We start from the raw sequence: 22,353 nt of genomic DNA on the forward strand, positions 1-22,353 counted from the left end.
TTTCAGTTTACACAGTTAAAGTGATGACTGATGTCCGCCTCATCACACTGATTATGCAGTTCTGCTTTTTCACTTGAACCACAAAATATGCCACATCATTTCTCTAATCTACAAGTGGGCATTTTCATCGTATCCAAGGTTCTTCTGCCTTCTATACACGCTGTGCAGAGTACACCTCAGAATCCAGTTGACTGGTTTATCCTGCCTCGACTTAAATGTGAGCCTAAGCTAAGAGGTTATATGGGTAGACAGAGTCACACTCGCATTAAACGTGTGTGCAATGGCACTTGGCCCAAGTCTGCAGGGCGTGAAAAAAGAAAAAAGTGCCAAGAGCTAGCAGTGTTGCTTGTGTACTGGCATATCTGCGTTACAGGCAGAGGAAATAAAACAATGTGTTATGAAATGTCATGTGTAAGAGCAACTTTGTTCCTGAAACTATGTTGTAGACACGAAACCTGCAATCTCTAACTTAAAAGCACTATTCATGCTCGCTAATGACATGGCTACGCACCAGTGACTTCAGTGCACTCGCCTTCACCAACTGAACCACAAAGACCAACGACAAAGTGAACCAGGGCAATTATTTTCAAGCTTTTTAATACAAACTTAATAAACCATCAGTCTCTCTTAACATGTAAGACACTGACTCTGAATACTTTGTTATACCGTTTGTTTTTATCAAGTATTGCACAATGTAGGTACAAAATTAATATACGATTACATTTTGTCCATGATATAGCAAAAATCTTTTAAACTCTTAACAGAAAATACAACTCTCATGTATTTTTTTTGAAAAAAAGAAAGAAAGAAAGAAAGAAAGCAAATATTCTTATATCCCACCACTACGGAATATTCTGTACACAATCTTTAGGATAGTCAATTTTTTTACATTTTTTTTTTTTTAAATGATAAATTCATTTTTTATTTCAATAAAAAAGAAAACATAAAGTTGCTGCAGCCATCACAGATCACTGGAGTAGTAAAAAGATATAAATGCAATACCATGTCGTAGAAACAATAGATACTCTGATATTTTACAAACTCTGTACTAAATTAAATTATACAATTAGAAAAAGACCAGGAAATCCCACTTATTTATGCCAATCTCTTGAAAAAAACAAAACAAAAAATAATTGGCGATGTCCAGTTATGTTTAAATACTGAAAAGAGGCCATGACTTGTGTTGTTTTTTTCTCTTTTTTGTCTTTTCATATACAGTCACATAAAAAAAATATTTTGTGCTTGGTTGGCAAAAGAAATAACAATGATGCATGTTGAAGTTTAGGTAACCAAGCTTGGACATTTTGTACTACAAGCTTCATTAAGGAAAAGAAAAAGGTATAACTCAAGGGGGCAAAATAATTCACCCTCGGGCTCATGCTCTTAGACTCGTAACAAAGATCTTACAGGTGACAAGTCACTTTTTCCTTTTATACTTGACATTCTGTTCTTGTTTACTTTTTTTTAATTTTTTTTATTTTATTTCTGTTTTGAAATGTGCATTTGTGTTTGTTTCCCCCCATCACATTATCTCTGGTCGTTTCTGTATGAAGTAGTAGCTTAAGTAGTACCTTCACGTGTACTAGTTGGCCATAACTGGCTGGAATTGCTGGTTAGAATACTGCATGTTGCTCAAGCTGAAATTCAAGCCATCCATAAGCGACTTGTCATTAAGGCCACCGTAGGCCGCAAACATATCAAAGGCATTGCTGTACTGCAGCGGGCTGAGGCTGAGCGAGCTGTCGCTGGGGAAAAGAGCACTCTGGCTGCCCTGGCCCTGTAGGCTGGGGAACACAAATTCCTTGGCATTGGGTGAGAGTGCCGAGGGCTTCTGGTGCTGCTGCTGCGGCGCGCCGAGGCCTAACCCGTACAGAGAGTGCATGGAGGTGGAGATGGCTTTCTGTTTCAGGAGACTGTTCACATTCAGGCCCAGGTTGGTGGGAGAGGTACGTGCCACCTTGTTCCCAGCACCACTGCTGCCATTGTTGCGTCCACTGCTCTTCATCTTAGTGGAGCCAAACTTGGTGGCAGCAAAGGTGGCTGTTGTGAAGGTTAAAGGCTGCGTGGAGCGGGGCATAAAGGTGGGGCTTACTGCTGCCGAGTGGCCAAAGGGTGGGGAGGGCGAGCTGGAACCCGGGGAGGCACCATTCACAGGCTCATTGATGGGCATGAAGACCTGCGCGTCTGGATTGAAACTGTTCTTGATCTCTTTGTCCAAATCAAGTCCCACATTGCTACTTCCACTTTCGTTGCTGTCGTCGACGTACAACACTTTGACGGGCCCCTTCTCCCCAATCTGGTAGGACACCTCATAGGGGTCAATCCACACACTGAGGTCCTGGGGAAGGTTGTTGCGGACATCTTCAATGTCCAGCCCACTCTCTTTGGCTGCCTTCTCCACCACGGGGTCAACCTTCTCCCCAACGTGGATGCATCTGAATCCTGAACCTTTGTATGGCTTGTCCGGGTACCAGTGTCCTTCATATTTCTGCTTCAGCTGCCGCTCCAGCTCCTCGCCAAAAATGTTGACTCGCCGCCTGGGCAGCTTGTTATACAGGTATGAGATGATGAAGTTGAGGGCTACTTGGATTTCAAGCTGCATAGCTAACTGCTGAAGTTTACCCGATGCAACAAGATTATTTGTGTCTGACCTTGAACGTATCCACTGGGTCTGCTTTGTTTATCCGTGTTTGGCAGCACAGCTGCTCTCTCCAGTCGGGATGGCAAAAGTAACCAGAACTTGGATGAAACAGGTTGGGGAAAAAAAAATCAAAATCAGAAGTGCTGGTTTTGTGTAAGTGGTGTCCTTCCACAGGGTGTGATATTTTTTTCCTGCAAGAATTAAAAGTGGGGGAGGGACAAAACACATGTATAAGTACATGAAAATATATTTGGAATGATCATGCAGTATGGCTACACAGCTAAAACGAAGGGAGGAGGGTGCTTTAATTATTAAGCATTTGTTTTTAAAGCAGGTATGTTGTACTGTGACCATTTGAGCTCATAAATATGTAGGCTGTAAGCCATAAAATGGCCAACCAAAGCAGGATCTTAAAGGTAAAATAAACCAGAAAAGAGGAATATACAGAATATATTCTAATAATATGAATATATTGACATAAATAAACAGAAGAGGCACTACAGCTGGGCTATACTGTTGTCAACCCTGCATCTAAATGTCAAGAAGTAGGCATCGTGCACATTAACCTCACACTAGGACTGAGAATCCTATTACATAATAGGCTTCTAGATATCCTCCTTACAGCAGGAGACAGGAAAACTACTGCGGGGTTACCGCATTTCATTATCTAAAAAGGGTAAGCTTGACTTAGTGACTGCTTTGTAGATAATACCTAATGGTGGATAAGTTGGCAAAGAAACGATCCGGTTGGATTTCAGGCTTATAACCGTGCTACTGGGTTGGTATGGTATGCATACGGCACAGATTAGTCGAAGCAGTGTCGCCGAACAACCTGTCTGCGCCCATGTTTTGCGATTTTTGCGAAAGGATTTAGCCATTAAACATTTACTGAAACGAAGGCTGGATGCAGGCAGCACAGAAATAGCCCCCTTCTACCGAGAAGAGCTAGACAGAGAGGGTCTATAGGGAGTCAGCCTGTAGAGGCTGCTGAAATGCCCCAGAGTGGATTATTTTATTTCTCAGAGGGGGAAGCTAGCACACACTGGAAAATAAAACCCCAAAAATCTGCAGTGTCTACACCTCACTAATAAAGATTGGTCGCAGTTGTAGCTACAGGTCTTGGCTGGTGTTACAGTAAGAAAGGCATAATATTGCAGAAACTGCAGCGCACAGGAACAGACTGTACTGACACTAGAAAAAGGCGATACAATAAAAAAATAATAACGGGCTGCAGTGAAAATTCAACACCACATCGGACTCATTTCGAGTCTGTGGAGGTATCGCTATGTGCTTACATAAGAATAGAGAAAAAAAAAAGAGCACACACAGCCTATATACACCCCTCCCTAACTTCGTGAACTGACGCAGCAGATCAGCTTATAGTTAAGTACGAATAGAGCTACAGTACAACTAAAAGCAATAATAAAGACAGCGACACACACACATTAGCAGAAACAAGAGAGCTGGAGTACTTACTTTTTTGTAAAAAATAAAGATTCTCAGTAGTTCTGAAGTACCGTTAGTTAGTGCAAATAGGAAAAAAAAGTATAAATACTTTCTTCACATATAATAAATTATCAGCGTTACAAAAAAGTCTTCCAGTACACGTAGATTTTTGGAGGATTGGCGTTTACGGTTTTTTTAAGGTTATTTTTCGGTTTTTTGTTTTTTAGCTCTCCTCTTTCAGCAGGCTTGCAGAGTAGCTCCCTCCTTTCTCGGGAGTTTCGCAACTTCGTCCTCTTCTGATACGGCGTTGCTCGTATTTATAGCTTTCCTCCGCCATGGGCACGAGGTAGGCGGTGATGCGGTTCCAGAGGTCAAAACAATGCAAGCGCCTGCGATTGGTCCGCGGCGGGAGTCCCGCCCTCTTCGTGACGCCCGAGGCGAGCACTGATTGGCTGATCGGCGCTGTCAAACTCGGACAAACGGTCCTGTGAGACGAGAGACGCCTGTGATGAGGAGTTTGCGTCAGAGATAACCTAGGTCTGTGCTGACAGCAAAAGGCAAAAGTCCTAATTAATGTTATTCACTAGCAGTATTATGTAAAGAGATCGAGCTGACTTGAAACAAACATAAAGGTGAAACTGTGGCACTTCCGGGAAGTAAATATGTTATAATAACCCACCCAGCAGGTTTTAGTCGTCGCAATCAGATAATATTTAAGACTAACAGCTCTGTGCCATGTTGATACCAGAAAAAGGGGCCTTAAAATAATTTGCGCCTACATTTCGTCACAGAATAGTCACAAAGACCCCCCCCCCCCCCTTTTTTTTTTTTTTTTTTTTTTTACCTGCCACGAAAAGCTGCAGGATCTGTGATAAATGTATAACGCCTGAGAGGAGATTCCCCACAGCGGAACGATATAGCTGGCAAGCAGTGTGGGTTGTGCTGCATGCTATCTAGAAAACACAAGCGCTGATTGGCCTAAAATGGGGCAGGAACCATACTGTGAATGGTGTACCCGTATCCAAGGTGCTGATGTAGGCTGCGCACGTCATCGCTCGGCTGAACGCACGCTGTTGCCCAATTTAAAGTGAACCGGCACACACACAGGTATCTGCTCAAGAAAGGAAGAGTCGCTGGGGCTTTAAAAGCCTTTAAAACCACAATAAGGAAAACGTGCTTTCTCCTCATGATTAATGGTGTTATGTGAAACGGAAATAAAGTCGTTATCCTGATTAATTTACTTTGCTGACAACTTTGAGGTCGTATAGATAGATAGATAGATAGATAGATAGATAGATAGATAGATAGATAGGTCGCCTTATTTACCATGGCAGCAGTGCTTTTTATTTAAAAAAAAAAAAGTCTGACAGAGTGGACATTCTTATGTTTCCCAAGCAGAGTCATGTGCTTGATGTGAGCTGTAAATGCGAGCAAACAGGGCTCCTGTGGAAAGTGCTTTAGGGAACAAGACATGACAGATGAGGCAGGGGTGGCTGAAATAGAGGGGGATTATACGATTTGACATTGCCCAGCAGATTCAGATTCACCATCTATCTTAAAGTGGAAGTGGGCGGGTGAGTGAGTGGACTGCCAGCCAGCAGCACTGTGTTTTGCAGCATGCCTTGTGGGCTGTTTTCACTGTAAAGATCTCGGTGTCACATGTCCTCCAGAATCACTTCCATATAGCCATTCTGCTGGGGCTCCTTTTTATGGTATGGTGTTTATATTGTGTATGGCTCCTGTATTTTTCCCCCACTAATGTGTACACAATTTGTGCCCTTGTGATGTTTGGAGTGGCAATAAAAGGCATCAGCTGACAGAGCAAGGTCAGCAGCTATAATCAGGCACGTTAAGACTGCTATATTGTCTTAGAGCGTAATCCTCTAATCATTGGAGTCCAGTGTATCTGCCACTCACTGCTGCTTCTGTCACATGAAGATTTCTAATTCTCCCCTGAAAACAGTGTCCAGTCTAACTTTGTGCCACAGAAATGAGAATATAGGCAGTTACGTGAGTAATTTAGCAAACGCTGCAGCTCAGTTGCCTTGTTGTATGGAAATCCAGCTCATCAGGGCTTAAGCTGACCTTCCTGTGGAACTTTGCAACAAGAAAGGAGAAAAGGGTATTTTAAAGTTTACTAAGCCATTTCTCAGCAAACTGAAGGGCATCTTTTAAGTATTTACAACCAGGCCTTAACCTAACATTCCTCTAGCACCAGAAGACAACACGGTGTTGCCCATCCTTCACTGCTGTCCTTTAACAGAAAAACACAAGCCCCTGGTGTGAAGTGACTACAGACCATAATAATCCACTTCTGCTTTCCTCTGAATGGTTTGTTCAAAGTAATAATAATAATAATAATAATACATTTTATTTAAATAGCGCCTTTCAAAGCACCCAAGGACACTGTACAACAGATAAAAACTGGAAAGCGATAAGAAATGGGAAAAAAGACAGCCCAATAATGTGCAATAATGTAAAAGGCATTATCCTCTTAGCAACGAGGAACTTAAGGGCTGTGATTAAATAACCATTTGCTTTGTGTTTATTTAAGGTCTACTTTTATAGTGCAGTGACACAAACAAACAGACACACAAGTGGAGGAGGATTTCTCACACACTGCTGCTTCCCTGTCTGCCTCCCCGCCTTCCTTTCCTTTTATCCCTCTTTCTATCTTTTTAAGGTAGATACAATATAATAATACAGAGAAAACAACAACAGTCAAACAGCTGCCTATGAGCAAACACTTGGCAACAACGTGAAGGAAAAACTCCCTTTTAACAGGAAGAAACTGTTGGTAGAGCCAGGCTCAGCGAGGGGCAGTTATGTCTCTTATATGTCTGGTAAGATGATAGAACACAATAAGTACATCCACATTAAACAGGACAAGCTAAAGCTACACTTTTCATTCATTCGACATATTTAATTCACATAAATATAAATCTCACTGAGATCTGTTTCTGAGTGTTTACATCAGTGTTTCATGGCAGTATCAGCCAGTCTCTGTAGCAGCCTTTCAGCTGTGGCTGTCCATTAAACATCATGCATCAGTGGCTCGACTATGAGTCACGCTGTGTGCATACGCACTGAGGATTTACACGGCACGGTATGTGTAAATACAGGGGTTGTGTTATGAGTTGTCACGACATCGACGTAAACGCTTTTCTCTCCCGCACAGCCACCTTTAAAATCCACAGAGGCTGTTACATAATTCATCCAGGAGCGGACCACTGGGACAACATCAATAGATCTATGTGACATCTGCATAGAGTGGGGGGGTTAAAAAAAGCATCTTAATACAGCCAACTGTAAGCTCTGTAAAACGGCAGAAAAAAGGAAATAAAAGATACATATTTGTCTGGACTGTTATGTATATATTTTATGTTTTTATAGTTGAAGTTTGCTGTTGCTTCTCTGTTTCTCTGTTTTCGTGCCGAGCTGCTGCTTTACATTCTTTTATTTTACTTTGACCTTGTAGCGCTGCTCAGAAAAAAGAACGTGCTTCAGCTTTAACTTGGACTAAATAGAAAACAAACACACACACACACACACACACACACACACACACACACACACACACACACACACACACACACACACACACACACACAAATGAGCAGGTCAGTACCTTCAGCTGAACCGCTCCAGACTGATATTTCCTAGGAATGGTTCCTCGTGTGACGGCTTTTTAAAGCTAACTATCTTCACCCTGTATTTCTATTGATTTTGGCTGATTTACAAGGGGGAAAAGAGAAGGAGGAAGATAATCAATCAATGCGATAGCTCTGTGTCAACTCAACAGAACATGCATGCTGGGTCTCTTTGCACATAAATTCCCTCATATGATCAAGTGACACCCCGTTTGCCTCGTGGAGAATCAATTTAGTAATGAGACATGGATGGCTAATGGAAGATATGAAAAAAAAGTGCAGAGGAAATTCTGATTCATTTATACAGTGACAAGGTTCATCACTTTTTGTGGTAGATTATGTTGCTAGTTAATATATATTATTACTTTTCTGCACTCTTCTCTCTCACTAATCATCCATTTGGATGGCAACACAGTTGCTCACAGTGTGCACAGGATCTGAAAGGAGGGGTGGAAGGTCCCCTGTGTGGTCTTGTACATACTCCACATGAGTCAAACAGCAGGAAGTGGATGTGCTCCAAGTTGGCAATCTAAATAGTAAACAAATAGAGCTGGGTAGACGCTCTGCAGCTTGTTAGTTTAAAAAGAGAACAATGCGTTATCAATAATTTACAGTGGCTCAATGCCACAGCTTGGCAAAAAGTGCAAATGTGTAGCTGACAGGATGACAGACATAGCCTGTAGATCCTAAATTTGTAATATTTCTAAAATCAACGAATGATTTTACTGAGTTGTTAAATTCTCTGCACATGTTCTTCTTCAACGACAAGCCTGGATTAGATATAGACACTATCTTCAGCCCACCATATATTTTTAATGATTCTGTTTGCTTTTCATAACAATCATAAGTTATTCTAAACGTTCATCTTGTGACTGTTATTCTGTTAATGTTGTCACATCTTTTTTATGTTAACACCAGGGACCTTCCTGCATTCACGGTTCTAAAAGTGATAATGGGAAAATCTTTTCCTCGCCTCCCATCATTCTGCCTGTAATATTTTTATTACATTTTAATAGATCTAGTTTGGGATTCATTTTGGGAGATACTGCAGTGTGTCAGAGCACTCTTTAGTGTACCCCTGAATGGAGTTAATGTGCTTGCACAGTAAGCAGACTGTAAAAACAATGCATGAAAACTCACAAACCAGACTAACATCTACCCCCTATCTGCCTTTTGGTCTAAAAACTGTCTGGCATGTTTGGACTTTTCAGTCCTTCAGTTCGGACAGGGGCTCATTTGCATTGACATTATTATTATATTTGTGGCCCCATGTGTCACTGACCACCTCCAAATGTCCCTTCAGGAATGCGGTGGCAAAGCCTCTCCGAGTACGTTCGCACCTGTATATAGAGCTGTTATTTCCGATTGGGTTACTCAAGACGCATTTTAGTGCTCAGCGTGACTCTTGGGGTGTTGGGGAATAAATAGCGTCTAGGGTTAAAGGAGTGTGGAGGTGTGAGAGAGGAAAGAAAAGGGGAAATAGGGAGGTATAAAGGACAGCTGGGAGGATATGAAGAAAGATGCATAAAAGAGGAGACGGTTATGACCGTGTGGAGGAAGCATGAGTGTCACAGAAAGTGAGCAAGAAAGATGAGAGGACAGATAAGTTCAGAAAGCGGATACGTGAATAAGAGAACAAGAATGAATGGATGAAAGCCATTTAAAAGCTTCAGCTCAATTTTATTTTCAAAAACTCAAGTCATCAGCATTGAGGCCTCCGCAGACAATCCTGTAAGCCTATTCAAGGTAGATTCAGCGGCTGCAGACTCCGATGCACTTATCATAATTCCTATTAGAGCTGACCCTCCGTGACACGCCGCGCAATTAGGATTCATGGAGAGAAATTAAAAGTAAACAGCAGGAGCTGTCTCTGCAGACGTGGGCCTGATAGATGAGAGGAAAGATAGAGGCAGACAACAGAGGAAGAGGAATGAGGATGAATGAAAAACTGAGAGGGAATAACAATCCCACTGTTGTTTTTAACAAAGGGGGGGGGAGGCTCCACTGTGTTCGTGGCTGCGGAAAAATACTTTATTGAATCTGCGTCTCCATCAGAAATACGCACACACGTCAATACATTTCTCATCACACCAGCCGTGTGTGTGTGTCTGTGCGTGCATGTTGTAACTAATGATGAAGCCACACACCGGTAGCTATCTCATCTGCTTTTAAAATGAGATTGTGGTTTGACAGCTTAAGAAACACCCATATTATCTTGAAATTTTCTGGCTATTGTATTAAATTATTCAACATGTAATCATCCAGCCTGTCACAGGGGGCAAATTAGATTCTGCAGCTCATCTTATACAAACGAAACCATTCAATAAAAAAAGGACGCCCTGCGCTGTTTAGCCTGTGACGTTGCATCAGACCAGAGCAGCCTCGATGTGTTCCCCTTACTCAAAAGACAGTAAAATGTGCTTAAACTTTGCACTGCTTCCATGCGATTCCAGCAGTTCTTTGGTGATCTGAATGATTTCTTAGCTTAATCAAAGCCTGATCCGAGAATAACGGGACATTCCTTTGCGTTTACAGACTGCATTTTAGCGTGGCTGTTTATTCAGTAACGCTGAGGAAATGTTAACATCTGCTTAAGAAAAACGTGTGTGTTTTTCTGAACCAGTCATTCGAGGGCAAGTGAACTTCAAAATAAGAAAATATAAATGAGAAAGTGAGTTTGCGTGCATGTGTGCTGCTAGTGGTGGGATGGTGTTTGGAAGATGTGGCGTGTGTTTAATTAGGTGAAAATTTATTTATAAATTCAAGTCGCAAGTTAGATTCGATATAATTTTTATCCACAAAGATTAGAGATGTTGTTTTGGCTTTACATTCCAAACCAGTGGTGAACGTCACATCAGCACAATTGGAGTAATCACACGGACTTTGTACTAAGAAGCTGGCAGGTTAAAGACAGGCGAATGTCCTGAGTCAGACATGCAATTCTGCAGGGTAAGTCCCGGGCAATCACAACATCCAAATTTATTGTAATGATTATTTTATTCTCTTGAATATAATTGTATAAAAGTACATAAAAAACAGTTACGCTGTTATTTACAATAATTGGTATATAGTAACATATAGGTTTTAACACCATACTACCTTGTTAGAATTGTACAAAGTCAGTTTTTGCCTTCTCTTTCACTCTCCCTCAATATATGGGGAGGTGTGTGTAGTTGTGTGTGTTTATATATACACAAAATACAGTTTAAAGCAAAAACAGAGCAAATCTAACAAGCTTGGAAGTCAATATTTGGTATGATAACCTTTATTCTTAAACACAGCCTGAACTTTATAAAGGCAAGTTTTTTTCTTGTCATTTCTTTAAGTAGTCTTCAAGAATGGTCTCGAAGGACATTCAAAACTCTTCTTTGAAAGTCGGCTGCCTTTTGTTCAGTTTTCTGTCAAGATGATCCCACACTGTTTCAATAATACGGAGGTCTTGGCTCTGCAGAGGCCAATCCATGACTGATAGAGGTACAGTGCTCAGCATAAATGAGTACAACCCCTTTAAAAAGTAGAAATTTAATCAGTAGCTCAATGAACAAAAGAACAGTTTCCAACATTTTCACAAGGCTGAGTTTTATTGAACACTTGTTTAACTCCATAACATGAAATTAAGGTTAATAATATAACTTAGATCACAAAGTCTTCAGTTTTACTCAAATCGGTTGAAGCGAAAACGAATACACCCCGCAACAAAAACTACTACATCTAGTATTTTGTATTAACACTGTGATTTTCAAGGACAACACCAAGTCTTTTAGGCATGGAATGAACAAGTTGGCGACATATTGCAACATCTATCTTTATCCATTCTTCAAGAATAACCTCTTTTAGAGCCTGGATGCTGGATGGAGAGTGATGCTCAACTTGTCGCTTCAGAATTGCCCACAGGTGTTGGATTAGGGTTCAGATCAGGAGACAAACTTGGCATTTCAATCACCTTCACCCTGTTCTTCTTCAGAAATGAAACAGTAGCTTTAGATGTGTGTTTTAGATCATTGTGAATCCACTGCAAGGCAGGTGCTTTCTTCACGTTATTTTACGGTGGATCAAAATCTGACGGCACTGTGTAATCCCGTCAAACCATGACACAGCCTCCACCGTGTTTTACAGTTGGTCCTACACCTCGTCCATACATACTGACTATGATTTGAACCAAAAGTTTCAAAGTTGGATTTATGACTCCATACTTCAAGTTCTTGTGTAGGTTGGCATACCTCCACCTTTTCTCCCCATTTCCTGTCTTTAAGAACCCCTTCTTGATCCTTCCACTGAGAGCATTTTAATGAGGCTTCAATGGAGAGTCGATGAATCAACTGTAGGCCCAGATGCATCTCTGAGGTCCTGTTTCAGCTTTTTGCTTTGACTCAAGCCTTTGAACGCTACCATATCAAAATTATGTTGTATCAAATTCTCATAATGAGTAAAACTCATAAATTATTCACAATATTTTTTCTTTCCCAGAAGGATTATGACTTGAAGGAGATGTAACAGATAAGCACAGCTCTGGGTATATAACTCTTTACTTTATCTTCAGCTGATGACTTGCAAATACTTTGCCCCAGGGTACATCTGGCTGGAGCAGACACACACATTTTACTGCACATAATCTCTGCTGGTGTTCCTCGGCATTACCAGACATCTCTTGTCTCTTGGAACAGTGCAGTGTGTGTGTGTGTGTGTGTGTGTGTGTGTGTGTGTGTGTGTGTGGGTTTAAGATCTCCTGCCCCCTTATCAATGCGTCACACCTAAGCACAGTAACATGGAAACACAACTGTGGCAACAGCGTGTGACTCCCAGCAGCTATTGGTTGTACCTGTTTTGGGAACAGATACGGTATCACAGAGAGCCTGATGCATACTTAAAATGAGTACAGCACATTAACCTTTCCTTTATTTAGCTTCTGTCCTGTGGAGTCAACGAGGTGAACAAATATCAGATGGCAAACCGACTGGCCATGAATGCAAATCAGAAAGCAGGCAAACAGCATAGATAGTAATTGACAGCAGCTCCGATGAATCATCTAATGGATCTGTGTGTGTGCGTGTGCTTGTGTGTGTGGGTGGGTGGGTGGATGTTTATACATAATGGCGATAGAGTAGCAAAGAAACTGTGGATTTCAGTCGTTTCCACTGGGTGATGAATTTTCTCATATCTCCATTAGTAATTACAATTCATTGTTTTTATGATACACACCATTAACCTGAGTTAAAGGGACACTCCACAGCAAAATTAAGCAATGCAACTGTATGACATAATCACGCTCACAGCAAGGCAGCAGAACTGGGTCGTTTTTTTATGCCTCACATTGGTTTTTTGTGAAAGCCTGATTGATGCCTGTGTTGCCCACCTACAGTATAACAAAAGTTTGTTCAGAAAGCAGCTCAGGGTCACTTCTAACTCCACATCCAGCGCTCAGTCAAGTGACATCACTCCAGGCAGCTGTCAGACTCGGCGCAAAAGGCTTTATGTAACTTTTTTCAAATATGCTATAGGCCAGTAAACTCCTCAAATGCTGAAAACAGGCTTTCAGCTGTGAAACCACTTTCCATTTCCCCCACTTATCTTCAACTGCAGCTGCACTATTTTGTGAGCAAAAAAGAAAACAGTATCTGTATGTTGTGAACCAGTCGTATCCCATATTGTAGCTAATAAAGTTTCTAAAAACGCCACTACCCCTAAGGCACAGAATTCAGAAATAGCCCTCTATCTGTTTTATCCTCTCCTTTTTGTTTCCTCCCAATTCAAAGTGCTAACCAAACAATCCTTCTACAATACTCTGGCTATCATAAATCTTCCTGCGCCCACTAAAAGGAAGCACCCAGCTGCTACACTTCACACTCTGAAATTTGCACCAGTCATCTGAAATTTACTTCAGAGACCAGAGTATGTGCACGACTTGCCGTATCATTTACAAGCTCCCTTTGATCACCAGCGAAAGCATATGATGCATATGGCGTCCCTGCCTCCACCAGCCCCACTTCGAGTCAAGCATGTATGTAGCACAGCAAACTGTCCCCCTCGCCCTGACCTTTGGCTGACACACACATATGGAGTCACAAACACACGCGCGCAAATCTTTTTTGACATAATGGTGCCAGTTATGATATCTCTGGACAACTGTTGGCTTCTGTGGAGGTCGGTAAGCATCATCTGTCCATTCAAAGGCAAACAAAGACTCATTCACCAGCTGTGACTCTTTCCGACCTCCCCAGTCTGTAAGAGACCCCAAATGTCTCATCTTCACTTTTTTCAAAATGTTCCTTCCAAACACCACAAAAAACATACCTGTTAGTTTACACTTTTTTTTTTTTTTACAAGGTTCCCTGAACTCTACATCAAATGTTTTTTTCCCCATTTATCCTGAGGTGCTACAATTCTCTTGTTCCTGGACTTGTGAATGAACCATGCTGGGCAAAATCTTCAAAACAACAAATCAGGAGTCCTCTGGAAGGCTTATCATATAATTGTCAATTCCCATCATCCCCACTGATGTCAGACATTTAGAGGCAATTTCAAACTACCACCCGCAGATTCCCAGCAGCGACAGGAGAACAGCTACAATTACTGTCTGCAGGACATGAAGGAAAATGAATGGCATTCAGGAGTTACATCAACACAGCTATTGTGTTTAAAGGCTCGCTACAGGTGAGTCTGTATTAACACTAGCATGTGACAGGGCTGGTTTTAGCCTGCCATTCAAGGGTGGCCAACTTAAGTGCTAGTTGCAGATATGGGGGAAAGGTTAGTAGAGCAGAACAGAACGTTGGGCATAGCCACACGGTGACATTTCCTGAGATTAGTCTTGCAAATTTGTGTTTTTGAACACCATCCTTTATTGCGCATAATTTATCAAATCTAGGGCTCTCGCTTTCCTTACACTTGGATCACAAGGGAGAGCACACACAGCACACTTGGCCAGAATCCTAAACAGGAAATTAAAAGAAAATTCCTTAAAGACAATGATGGCTCCTTCACCAGAGAGCCGATCAGCAGCTGAAGCAGGAAACATCGATGACTCAGTGGTTTTGTTCCACTGAATCATGGAACAACAGCAGAGGTGCACAGCAGCTTCAACAGTGGGTGTTGTTGTTGTTGAAAAGATGCAGGTAGGGGTGCTTATTGGTAAGGAAACATATCCTTTGGATGGCTTATTGCTCTTGTTAATGTTAATTAGCGCAACGTCTTGTCCGAGTCCACTGGTGGGATGAGCCTGAGATGCTGATCATGTCTGCACTCTGGATTGACCAGTTATTGACGGTGTAATGCTGGGGAACCTGTGCATGCATTATGTTGTGTGCGGCAATAAAAAGTTGTTAAAACCTTTTTTTGTGGGGCAGCAAAGTCAGCAAACTCTTTTTATTATTTATTTATTTCAGACCAGGTTTGACAGTGACGTCTGTGAACTTGCAATTAAAGTTACGGCTCTATCATCCTGTGTGCTTGCCTTTTATTGGAATGCATTAGCTTTCATCAATCTATGCAAATGTCCGCCAATACATTGCTTCAATAAATCAAACTTTTAATAGAAGTTACAAAGGTGGTTTTTGTTGAAACTATTCTAGAGAAGTTGCAGAATTATGAACACCACAAACTATGTCTATTAAATCGACTATCTTTGACATCCATTTACCTGATGTTGTATTTGGAACACTTTCCAGTAACGTCTTGGGTCCACTTTTACTCTCAGAAATGTCTTTATTCAACATTATCCTCAGAGATCTTGGTCCATATTAACATGACAGCATCGCACAGTTGCTGCAGATTTGTCATCTGTCCATCAATGAAGTGAATATATTGTTCCACTACATCCTAGAGGTGCTCTTTGGCCCATATTGTACCAATTGGATATCACCCACACCTGAACCTTTGAAACGAGGAAGGAATGAGCCATGCTTTCATGCTGTGTATGGCAAATCCCTGCCATCTGAATTTTCCAGCAGAAATAGAGAGTCATCAAAGTATTTGCAGTCTTCTATTGTCCATTTTGGTGAACCTGTGTGGACTGTAGCCTCAGCTTCCCTTTCTTAGCTTCTTCTGCTGTAGTCCATCTGTTTCAAGGTCTGATATATTGTGTAATCAGAGATACTCTTCTGCATACCTTGTAATGGGTGGTTATTTGAGTTACTGTTACCTTCCTATGAGCTCAAAGCAGTTTAGCTGTTCTCCTTTGACCTTTGATACCAACAAGGCATTTTCATCCTGAGCTGCTGCTCATTGGACATTCTTCCTTATTTTCAGACCATCCTCTATAAACCCTAGAGATGGCTATGTGGGAAAACGTCAGTAGATCAGCATTTTTTAAAATTCTCAGACCAACCCACCTGACACGACAACCACGTCACACCTTCAGCTTCATTGTTCTGATGCTCGGTGTGAACTTCAGCAGGTCGTCTCAACCTTGGCTACATAGTTAAATACACTGGGTCTCTGCTGTGTGATTGGCTGATTATATATCTGCATTAAGGAGCACCTGAACAGGCGTCCTCAACAAAGCGACCGTTGAATGTAAGTCAGCTAGATAAAATTTCACATCAGTAATTAAATGTTGTAACAGTGACACCGTGCCCCGCGCTGTCTCTCTGCTGTCTTCTGTCTGTCAAAGCGATAACTCAATTAAAAATGACTGAGCTGGCTGGAACCTTAACTTCACCCCCGCACTACCAAACTGTGTTATTAGCGAGTTGACGTAACTCCCGATCTGTTACTGCAGCCACCCACGACACTGAGTGAAAGGAGGGAGAGAGAGAAAGAGAGCGGAGCAGGGAAACAAAACTCAATCTCCCTGATTGTCTTCAATATCCAAGAGCTCTGAGAGCCACGTTTCTGTCAATTAAATTTCACAAAGTGCCTCCTTCTGTCATCTCCAGACTGTTGTTTGCCTTCACCTCCACACAAACAAAGCTGCCATTAAGACACAAGACTCCGATGATGTCATGGTCACCATGGAAACTATTCTCACGGTCCACCCCTCCTCTTGTTTTTTTTCCACCCTCTTTGATCTTTTAAATCTCCTCAGAGAGAGAGAGAGACATACATATCTCTGTCTTTCTTTACATTCCATGTGACTCTAATGCTGCTAATACATCAGGGGACCAGCTGAAAGACTTTCCAGTAAAATGAAGGAAGAAGAAGGATGGTGCCGAAGCTGCAATGCTGAGAAAAATCATCATTAATTTCTAGTCTCATTGTGTCCATCCCTACATTCTGCACAAGCGGTTCACACAGGTGGCCACTGTGCATACTGACATTTGTTGATTCATGAAGGAGGGATGAGGTACATGACACCGGAGTTTGAGATGGATGAGAAAGATAGGCAGGAGTGATTGATGTGACTTAAAAAAAAGCAGGGAGAATATTCCACCTTTTGCAGACGGTTGCGGCACACTTGCAGAGTCCTGAATCATTCATGACATAAAAAGTTTGTTTTTCTCATCTACAGTCTCGTACTTCAGGCAGAATTGAAACTCATGACCATGACTTTTCTGTTGTGCGCAAACCAAGAACCTTGGAAACACTATTAAATCCAGTTAAGGGAATGGCGTGACATTTCTGGAAATATGCGGTCAGGTTTATTAAGAAGACCAATACCACTCTAATATCTGCCCATTGAATTAAAGCTGAAGCCAGCAGCTAGTTCCCAGAAATGAGTAAACAGACAGACTGGAAACAGGAAGAAAAATCAGGTTTAAACCATCCCCCTAAAATGTTCATTTTAGTGACGTCTATATTTTAATTTTAAGAAAGAAAAGGACGAGTTTCATAGAAATAAATAGAAAAAATCTATGCTTTTTACATATGATAAATAAATAAACATCTATGAGCATTTAGAGGAAACCTTAATGCCATAGTAGCCTAAAACAAAACAAAAAAACAACAACTTGTCTTTAGTTTTGAGGGTTTATTATTATTTTATTAGTCAGTCAGGGTTCTGAGGCTGCCTTAGCAAGTCATACTCGCTGTAGCTGATAGCAGTCAGGACGACCTGCTGGCACTGATCACTCTTGCTCTCGCTCAGACTTGGTTGTTATGTAAGGGTGCGGGTTTATTTTTAGAGAGCACAATCCAAGGAAACACCCACTGCTATAAATCCAGGGCTTGTGCGCTTCCATCTTGGGAGCATATGGATAAGACGGCATGTTGGCTCACGCGGAGCAAGGTGTGAAAAATGTTATTTCATGTTATATTTTCCTTGTGATTTATGGTGTTCACGTGGAGCGCCTGAATTCTCTCGTCCCTCTAAGTGCAGCAGCTGCTTCGGTGATACTGAAACAAAGCTGAGCAACATAAGAAAACCAAATTAACAGGTGGTGACCAATCATGCTTGTTATGTTGGTTTTCTTTGTGTGGGCCAGTTAGTGAGGCCTTGTGGGCGGGGTTGATTTGGTTTGTTTTTCTTTTCCTGGAGCCCGGGTCACTGTGCACAGTGGTCACTGAGCAGTGCCATCCCATTTGCTCTGGTCAAACCGTGCTCATGTGTTATGTAATGGGGACATACTGTACGGTGACCTAGTTAAGCACAGCCCTTATAATTCCTCATGTTTCCACCCTGCCTGTGGAGTGGCAGAGGTAAAATGATTACAGGGAGATCAGATGCATATCGAATACAGATTTAACATGAGCAATTAGCAAACTGGGGTCACCTGAACAGCATTTTGGATTATTTACATCCAAAAAGTTACTAAAAACATGTATTCAGATTATAAGAAAGTTGCTGCTTTAACTCTTTACCCCTTAAAAGCCTTGAAGGTGGTTTCTGTCATATTTCAGGCCTGCTTATAGAACTTAATGAGTGGATTTCCATCTCTGCCTATGCAGCCTTGGAAAAACCCTAAAACGAATCTAACGGCTGTCAAACCAGTTTTACGGAAATATACTGAGGTATCAAGACTCATCGTTAAGATAAATCATAGTTGTTAATTCCCCTGTAATTAAATGGAATTTTGAAAAAACAAATAAATATATTTAATTATATTTACCTACTAATACTTACAAGTAGGTACACTAGAATAAGGTGCTAACAAGTTAGACTTTTACAGAAAACAAGTCAATAATATAATGTAAGTACTGTGTACGTAATTTGAAGTAGTGTGTGATTTAATGGTAATTTTGGAGAAAATAAACTATATTTGACATCTTATATTGGATTTGTGGCACAATAATGACTGAGCTACAATGATGGAAGTCCAACTTTTACTGTTCAAACAGATCTTTGAAAAGGAGGGTGGAGGAAAGGAGTTTGTCCTCTACTATAAAACAGCTGGAAGTTAGGAAAGGTTAAGCTGCTTCATAATACGATCCATGCCCCGCAGAGTGTTCTTACAATGTAAAAAAGAGAAATACGGAGGACTTAAAATTATTATAAAGAATCATTTCCGTCTCCTTTCCTGTCTTGAAATCATGTTTTTTCTTTATTTCTTCACAGTAAAATATTACTAACACTTGTAACCTGCTTTTTCTAGTGTACCTACCCTTAAGTACATTGTAATTTCAAATAAAATACATTGAATTTCCATTAAATTAAAGGTGAACTGTGCCTTTAATCATGGGCCGTATTCTAAAGTCTTTCTGGAACATTAAATGCTTGTCACAGAGATTCCTGTGGATCCATGTACAGCTCACCTGCATGCAAACGCGATAAAGATAAAGCATCCACTAGTTAGTCACTTTAAACTAGTAATGAAAAATACTTTTTCTCAATACCCAAAACAATCCTGACATTACCCATGCCCAGCTGAGTTCAGCCATTAGCTTGTGTCTCGCAGGCTTTGATCAGCCCCCTGTCAGATGCCAGGACTTCCCAACTGCCCCTCCTCCTGCCACCGTTCTCAATGTTCCCCTTGTTCGCAACTCCCAAACTAAAAGTGTGGATTTGTGGAAGCAGCGTTTAAAAATTGCCCCATGCACACATAACCTGGATGGATGGGTGCAGATGGATGACAGAGCAATGAAAAGTAGCAGGCAGACAAGAAGATGGAGGGGAGGTCGCTGGCAGATAGGTCCCCCTGTGAATAATCAGCATGCATGGAAACAGTGAAAAGCACAAGCAGCAGAGCCACCACCGGAGAAGGGGATGAGGAACAAGAGATGGGAGAGCAAGTGGAAAAATCATTGTCTGAGCTCTGAAGGCTGTTGCAGGTCAAATTACTGGCAGCAAAAACTGAAAAGGCGGCCTGAGAAGGGAAGGGGTGAGAAAAGAAAAGGGTCAAGAAAGGGTCGTTATTTTTTTTTTTTCATTTTAGAAAGCTGGGTTAAAGCGTGTCATACTGCCCTGTGTCAGTTTAGATTAACATTTTGTGTGTCGCAGTCTCTGGCACAGCTGCCAGCATGAGGACATAAAAGAAGACGGGAAGACGAAGGAAATATATTAGAGCTCAGGATGCAAAAGATATGACAAAATGAGGGGGGAGAGGAGTAGAGAGGAAAAAGCAGACATGGGAGGAGGGACATTGTTTTAGCGTCTGTGGTGCTGATGTGCCTTTTGGGAATCAGTAGGGAACATAATGCTGTTTCTATTCTTGCATATCTTCATCCTGAGTACATGCTGCTGGAGCCTATCCTCATCCCGTGTGTTTGCCTGCTTCTCCATCTTATTGCAGAATTCCTTTAGAAGTTTGCATACTCAAAAAAACACATCCACATGAATATATTAATGTCATAGTTTGGCAAAACATCCATGCATTGCATCCTAATACTTCAAGCAGACTAATAAAAATGAGGGTTCAGGCTCTGAAATCCGTAGATTGGAACACGAAGGGGACAAAATGATACGGCACCCTCAAGGACAAAAGAGGACCAGAAGAATGTGGCTCACCTCCAAGTTGCACACACAAAAACACACGAGCAGATGCAGTCGATACAAAATGGAGCTTGAAGCTAAAAATATGAGGGTCCAAGCAGCTACGAAGTGAAATAGGAGCACTAGAAACTGGAAATGGGACCAACAATAAAGTTAGCATTTAGCGATCTGACAGCAGAAGCTCAAATTACCGATCGCCCAGAGCTTGATTTCCATTTTGACATTCACACACATGCTCCACTTTAATGAGGAACCCAAATTTCCTGACATCAGATGAAGTGGTGTATAGACTGTCAGTATGTCGATAGATAATAATTAGGAAGTTCTTTTTTTTCCTGCAGCAAATGTGCCAGGAGCAAAACACCCAAGATCCAGAGCTTCAGTTGGAGAAATACATTAAAATCTTGCTCTTTTATTGTAATTGGAGCAGTAAATCTATCTCAGGTTTACCAGAATTTAATAATAATAATAAAAAATGGCTGTTTCATTTATGTGGAACCATATTGGATGTTTCACGTATTACACCCTATCGCACATTTATCACTGGAATGATCTCAGTCACCCCTTACTGCTGATGAAGAAAGTATTACATTTGAGGAAGCAGATTAAATTTCGATCGTGCATTACACTTCCTGTGATACATTGTGCCGTAACATAAACGATACCAGCTGTTCCCTTGTTTGCAGTACAGTACAATTTTTAACGATATGGTTGTTTTCCACTATTTTCATTATTTTCTTTTTCTGTGTTGTTAATCTTGCTTAAATTACTTTTTAAAAAATGGATGTGTTTTGTAGTAACAGGGATCCAGTCATCAACGCAAATGTGAAATGTGAAATAATATGTTCCGAACTGCAGAAGAAAATTGTAGGAAAAGATTCCTGTGTATTGGGAGGTATGTATGGAGGTCCATAAGTGCCAAAATGGATTAAATAAATACGTCATTAAAGAATTCAATAAATGTGCCATTAATTAGTTAAAATTGGAATATAATTTTTTAAAAATTACTAAATGTTTTCTATGAAATCATTGGTATTTATTTAATTATTTATCTAGGATTTAATTCATTATTTCCCATTTTAATTAATTAATGATGCATTTAATTAACTGTTTAAAGATGTAGTTGTTTAATTTTGGCACTCATGACCTCCCATAGTATTGAATTTGATAGTTTGTAATGTTTTTCTGAGACTAAATGGGAAGCTAAAAGACACAACACTTCACTTTTTCCTGACAGCTCTTTTTTTTTATTATCATAAATTGAATTGTGTTCAGCCCTCACAGCATATAGAGGAGGCTGCAGCTGGATTTAGGTGCTATTGCCGTCCATCCGTTGAGCACCTGCTTTTTGCTCATCTTAGATATCCAGTGTCAGTGCATGGATAAGGTGAGGGAACTATATGCCTCCATAGTGAAACCCAGCACTTGAGCCAATACTGTATGAGCACTAATGGCACACATTTTACTGGACTTTCTTTGTGCAATAATTTGCTCATTTGTTCATTTGTAATGATTAAAAACTTGTCACCAGTCATCAGTTTGAGCTGATGAAAGTTTTTCTGTCTCACATACAAGTCCAAAAGTTCAAGGTGCAACATTCTGATTCAATTAGTTTACTCAAATAAGTGTCCTTTCTTTTGGTAGTCATGTTCTATATACAGGAGCTGTGAAACACACACACAAAACACACACATGGAAAAAATCAAAGCTTAAAAAACGCATAGCTGAAGAATACGTGCTGTGAGAGAAATGTCACGGTCCAATGAAGTACTTTTATTTTATTCTGATGAAAGGAAGAGATTATTCAGAGTGTT

The 22,353-nt window shown here is 40.9% G+C and overlaps 1 protein-coding gene across 1 annotated transcript; it reads right to left on the reverse strand.

Moving 5' to 3' along the window:
• Positions 1-1,458: 1,458 nt before the first annotated feature.
• LOC146633547 (protein Tob1-like) lies at positions 1,459-4,397 on the reverse strand. The gene is made up of 2 exons (XM_085351532.1): positions 4,118-4,397; positions 1,459-2,832 (listed from the first exon to the last, which is right to left on the reverse strand). Exon 2 carries the CDS (start codon positions 2,600-2,602, stop codon positions 1,583-1,585), a length of 1,020 nt encoding a protein of 339 aa, XP_085207658.1. The 5' UTR covers positions 2,603-2,832; positions 4,118-4,397; the 3' UTR covers positions 1,459-1,582.
• Between the last annotated feature and the right edge of the window lie 17,956 nt (positions 4,398-22,353).

The sequence above is a fragment of the Diplotaxodon limnothrissa genome, linkage group LG4 (genome assembly GCF_057381915.1).
Source record: "Diplotaxodon limnothrissa isolate DT_005_m linkage group LG4, D_limnothrissa_male_GT1.1, whole genome shotgun sequence".
Lineage (NCBI taxonomy): Eukaryota > Metazoa > Chordata > Actinopteri > Cichliformes > Cichlidae > Diplotaxodon > Diplotaxodon limnothrissa.

What these genes read in the sequence shown, in the direction of transcription:
- LOC146633547 (XM_085351532.1), bottom strand. Translation starts at nt 2,602, where the DNA reads ATGCAGCTTGAAATCCAAGTAGCCCTCAACTTCATCATCTCATACCTG.